The 5,784-nt window shown below is 35.4% G+C and overlaps 1 protein-coding gene across 1 annotated transcript in view; it reads right to left on the bottom strand.

Moving 5' to 3' along the window:
* Positions 1-413: 413 nt before the first annotated feature.
* Positions 414-5,784, bottom strand: part of LOC106462907 (carbonic anhydrase-related protein 10-like) — an 11,130-nt gene continuing 5,759 nt past the window's right edge. The window contains exons 3-5 of the mRNA XM_022390313.1: positions 4,497-4,628; positions 3,031-3,073; positions 414-632 (exon numbers count right to left, since the gene is read on the bottom strand). Of these exons, the coding sequence (XP_022246021.1) occupies positions 604-632; positions 3,031-3,073; positions 4,497-4,628 (204 nt within the window). The 3' untranslated portion in view covers positions 414-603. The remainder of the gene's footprint in view (positions 633-3,030; positions 3,074-4,496; positions 4,629-5,784) is intronic.

Here is a 5,784-nt window from a genome sequence, read left to right on the forward strand (position 1 = left end):
ATCCAGGAAGGACTTTTGGTTAAATAATTCAGAGTGGACTTTTGGTCCAATGATTTAGAATGGACTTTTGGTCCAATGATTCACGATGGACTTTTGGTCTGATAATTTAATATGGACTTTTTGGTTCGGTGATTCAGGGTGGATTTTTGGTCTGATAATCCAGGAAGGACTTTTGGTTAAATAATTCAGAGTGGACTTTTGGTCCAATGATTTAAGATGGACTTTTAGATCAGAAATTCGGGATGAATTTTTGGTTCTATGATTTAGGATGGACTTTTCAAACGCTAATGGTTCCAGAAACTTGTCTTAATAACCATAAAACATTTACAATATTAGTTTATATTTGCTGGAGATGATTATTGAAATGGTTAAATAAACCAAGAGACGTTAAGTTTCTCACCTTGAATTTGATCTTTTTTTCTTCTTCTGTCGCCATTTTGACTGATTTTATAGAAATGGGTGGTAAGGACGGACGCCATTGAGGAATGATATTTGTTATTTTTTTCATTGTTATAAAATAAAAGTCAACTGATCACGTCACAAATGTCAAAGTTCAACTTCTCAAGCCCCAGGTCACCAAATGTTCGTGTTTTCCTATAATTATCATTGCAATCCTGGCGTTCCTGTATTTGCTGCAATAATAAAGAATGAATAAAATTAATAGTCGTGGGATAATTAACAACATAACAACATCTAAATATCTATACGATCTTCGAACTTTTGTGGAAAGTATCTTAAGATTGAGGTTAGGTTTTTACATTTATCTGCTCAAAAGCAGTTATTCAAGGATTGTTGGTAAGAAAAACACTATGAAAGTATTCAGTAACAAAGATGTTTGAAGTTTACAATTTGAGGGAAAACTGGTGCTCTTCAGTTCCATTGGTTTATATAAAACATGCTCCAGTTATGCTTTCACATAATCAAATTCCCTCAATATTCCTTGTGCTCCTCATCTTGAGTCGTTATCATTTTTCATTGATGATCGGAATGACCCTCAGTGAGTCAGCGGTCTTACAGCGCTAAAATTCAGTGTTCGATTCCCTCTTGCGGACAGACAGAAGCTAACCTATTGTGTAGCCTTGTGCACAAACAACCAATGATCCGATCTTTTATACGAGGTTTGATTCATCTAGTACTAGAGCCCACATATTTCTCCACTCAAGAATCACAGACAACTTTGATTCATCTAATGCTAGAGCCCACATATTTCTCCACTCAAGCAGCACAGACATCTTTGATTCATCTAATGCTAGAGCCCACATATTTCTCCACTCAAGAAGCACAGACATCTTTGATTCATCTAGTACTAGAGTCCACATATTTCTCCACTCAAGAAGCACAGACATCTTTGAAACAAAATAATTTTATTATCATGATAGGCTTAAGGGCCACCTACGCATAGTTGTGCCTAATTTTGAACTCATAGTCTAGAAGGAAGATAGTTAATCAGCAGCACCCACCAAAACTCTTGTCTGTCACTCTTATAACGCACCAACGGCCACAAAGTGCAGTGCGCGTATTTTTCTGGTCGACAACTCTTAATGATCAGATTCACAAAACGGTCACGTTAACCAGTGGGCCATAACCGGCCCAGATAGAGTTAAACATACATCGAATTTCAGAGTTGTAGAAAAACTCCGCCCAATGTTAACAATCATTTCTTACATAAATACTGTGACCATTGTCCAACATATGGTAATACTATTACTGTTGGTTTCCTTGGTACATAAAATTTGAGGAGTTTAGGGGTAGTAAACTAACTTAACATATCACTGCTATTGCTATCAGTGAAATCACTATCGAACCCATTAATTTTAGAAAGTATTTAATGCAGTTTACTTCACCGTATAATATAGAATAACTGTTTTACAATCCTGTAGTCACAATTAATAAGTACTTTAACTAAACTTACTTTAAATACTTTACTAAAATGGGTAGAAAGTCCTGAGAAAGATAGTTTGTAATATACACCTGCTTTAACTTTACATTACCAGTATAGTATCCAAGAAAGGTAACATAGATCCTTGTTGACATTCAGTCTTAAACTTTATATTTCAAATAGTCATCAACATGCCTCTGTTACTGAAAAATACTAAACACATTATTAACAAATCTTCTATACGAAAGCGGTTTGAGTTCAATAGGTCACTTCTTCACTCTTCCGTCATTGTTAATCCTGAAAACTCAAACAAATTGGCCACAGCATATGAGCTGTTAGCTTTGATCACATAGTAACACCATCATTGTGGTCATAAGTTGTTCCAATGAACACAAAATGTGATTGTTTGGCAGAAAATTACATCAGCTCAGAGAATATATGTTTAAGAATCCATTCACTGTGTTTGTAGAAGACAAAACCAGTTCGAAACATAAATTAACAGTTTCTTGCTGCGGAAGGTTGATGTTAAGAGACTCCACGTCAAAAGTTATTGTATACTCTGAATCACAGTGTGTGTTGTTTAAAGTCGAACTGACCAATTAAGAATTTGGGAGAATTTAATAACTGTAAACATCTATTGAATCAACAGAGATGAACTACACCATTTTTCTTGAAATCATAAACTTAAAATAATGTACATAATAGACGTTTTTATTTTTTAGCATATTTCATCCGTAAACTTACCCGAAACAAGTGCAGGACAAGTGTTTTGAATGTTGTGCCTTAAGTTAGTTAACACGTCGATATACAAAATGAACGTAATTGAATAATAAAAAAAAGAAACAACCAAAACACAAACACGAGTGTTTAGATGGAAAATTAACAAATAAGTCAGTGGTTTTGGTTTTCAGTTTTGTGATATTTTTATGTGATTGTTTTCCCTTGAGGCTAGACACATTGACGTTAAGCTGATGAAAACACAAACAGCATTCAGTGATGACGTACATTGTTTGTCGTCTACGGCTAAGTTTATTTTTGTTTTAAAATTTATTTTAGTATATGTAGAAGTCTCTTTCAACCTTTGTCTTTGATGATTTTATTAAAAAACATAAGTCCCCCCCTACCCACCCATATAACAGGAGAGAACTTACCGCGGTAAAACATGTCTCTGTACATAGTAGGACATTGGAGATCCTGAAAAGGATGCGAAATTCAATTATCTGGTAAATACTGAGTTACAACACAATGAATGTTACAGTTTTGTTAAATACTCTAAGTTATTATATATTGTTAGTTTGTTGAAACACTTTCAAACAATACATGCTGTAATTATGTTAAGACAATAAATAATGTAATTTGTTGAATACTGTTAACACAATGAATAATGTAATTTGTTAAATACTGTTAACATAATAAATAATGTAATTTGTTGAATACTGTTAACACAATAAATAACGCAATTTGTTAAATACTGTTAACATAATAAATAATGTAATTTGTTGAATACTGTTAACACAATGAATAATGTAATTTGTTGAATACTGTTAACACAGTAAATAATGTAATTTGTTAAAAACTGTTAACACAATAAATAATACAATTTGTTAAAAAAACAAATTGCATTATTTATTGTGTTAACAGAATTCAACAAATTACATTATTCATTGTGTTAACAGTATTCAACAAATTGCATTATTTATTGTGTTAACAGTATTCAACAAATTACATTATTTATTATGTTAACAGTATTTAACAAATTGCATTATTTATTGTGTTAACAGTTGTGTTAACAGTATTTAACAAATAACATTATTTATTGTGTTAACAGTATTCAACAAATTATATTATTTATTATGTTAACAGTATTTGAACTCTTCTGGAACCATCCTCAAAACACATGAAAGGTTTTCTTCGCTTCTGACGTTTACTTAAATCGTCGCTTTTGTCGGATTTTTTTTTTTCGGACGTGATTACATCCACGCATCTTGTATTGGTAACATCCCGAAGATTTGCGATTCCTCGCTGGTCAGCTTCGAAACTGACGCCTCCGACATTTGTCCGGAGCGTGACTGGTGTATGTATTTTTGAAGAAAAGTAGTGAAATCACGTCAGAACAACCGATGGCCAAAGGCCAATTTTCATCAAAACTTTTGCACTAACCCAACAAAAAAAGATATCGTATCTTTGTAAGAAACCCCCTCTCATCCGTTTCATCAGTCTGACAAATTTTCAGGAAATACAACAAAAATCCTGAGTATAACTAGTTGCGAGTGGTTTAACGAACACGCTCTGGTAAAGTCAAATATCTCTTGTTGTAAATATATAATCAAAAACAAAAAACAAAATATCTCGAAAAAAGAAAACAATAGCATCACGGAGTTGTCGAGTGTAATAACTGGGGGGAGGTGGGTCTTTCTTTTCCCCCCAAAAGATAGAAAACGACGAAACAAAGTCTTTGGATAAGTATCGTTAAGTTGCGTAACAAGACTCTACTATCAATTTTTTTATGGAAGGCATGAAATCAATTTCAAACTTTCGTAGCAAATTTTAAACTCTTTTTTTCTTTTTTTTAAGTTCGAGAGTTAATCTGGATATCATATAGTGTTTTACAACTTACCTTACGCCGATTGAAATCGATGTTCGTTCTCAGCAAACGATGGTGCCTATCTTGAATTGGCCTAAAATTGTTGACTAGGGGTGCTTTTGGGTTCTCTGGTTCTCCTTGCATTAGCTGCCTAAGAGCGTAAAGCTGTCGAGTAAATAAAAATAAATCAACAGCTAAGATTTTGAATAAAAAACGAAAATAAATAATTGGTAGTTTTGTCATCATCAGGAACAAAACCTTGTCGAAACGTTGTACATTTGCTGTTATGTTAAACTTATATTAAAGTTTTTCTTCATTACCCATTCAAGCCGTCTCCAGCCATTATTAGTCTCAAAGTGGGTTCCTCGTCATCGATTTTGAAACAGGTGCTAGTTGTGTTTGGTTTGTTTGTTTTGAATTTCGCCCAAAGCTACACGAGGGCTATCTGCGCTAGCCGTCCCTAATTTAGCAGTGTAAGACTAGAAGGAAGGCAGCTAGTCATCACCACCCACCGCCAACTCTTGGGATACTCTTTTACCAACGGCTAGTGGGATTGTCCGCACATTATAACGCCCCCACGGCTGAAAGGGCGAGCATGTTTGGTGTCACGAACCCGAGTCCCGCAAATTGCGAGTCGAGTGCCCTAACCAACTGGCCATGCCGGGCCTGGCCCTCCCAAATATCTAGAAATTATAAAATATTATGACCTTCTAAGTTTTCTCGTTAAAAGAATTCAAGTTAAAGATGAAAATACCGTACAACGCGTACGTATACACGTACTTTGTTAATGTTACTCCAGAAAAGAAAAATTAATTAATCCTCTCTCTACTACGACTGGTTTTGTTTGTTTGTTTTGAATTTCGCGCACAGCTACACGAGGGCTATCTGCGCTAGCCGTCCCTAATTTAGCAGTGTAAGGCTAGAGGGAAGGCAGCTAGTCATCACCACCCACCACCAACTCTTGGGCTACTCTTTTACCAACGAACTGACCGTCACATTATAACGCCACCACGACTGAAAGGGGGAGCATGTTTGGTGTGACGGGGATTCGAACCCTCGACCCGCAGATTGCGAGTCGAGTGCCCTAACCACCAGCCTACTACTACGACTGGACTTGTAGAAATGTATAAAGACACAAGGTTTTGAACTGAGTAAGGATGAGTCACACAATAAACGAGTACGTTTGGTGTGACGGGGATTCGAACCCTCGACCCGCAGATTGCGAGTCGAGTGCCCAAAACACCAGCCTACTACTACGACTGGACTTGTAGAAATGTATAAAGACACAAGGTTTTGAACTGAGTAAGGATGAGTCACACAA

The sequence above is a fragment of the Limulus polyphemus genome, unplaced genomic scaffold (assembly GCF_000517525.1).
Source record: "Limulus polyphemus unplaced genomic scaffold, Limulus_polyphemus-2.1.2 Scaffold1279, whole genome shotgun sequence".
Classification (NCBI taxonomy): Eukaryota; Metazoa; Arthropoda; class Merostomata; order Xiphosura; family Limulidae; genus Limulus; species Limulus polyphemus.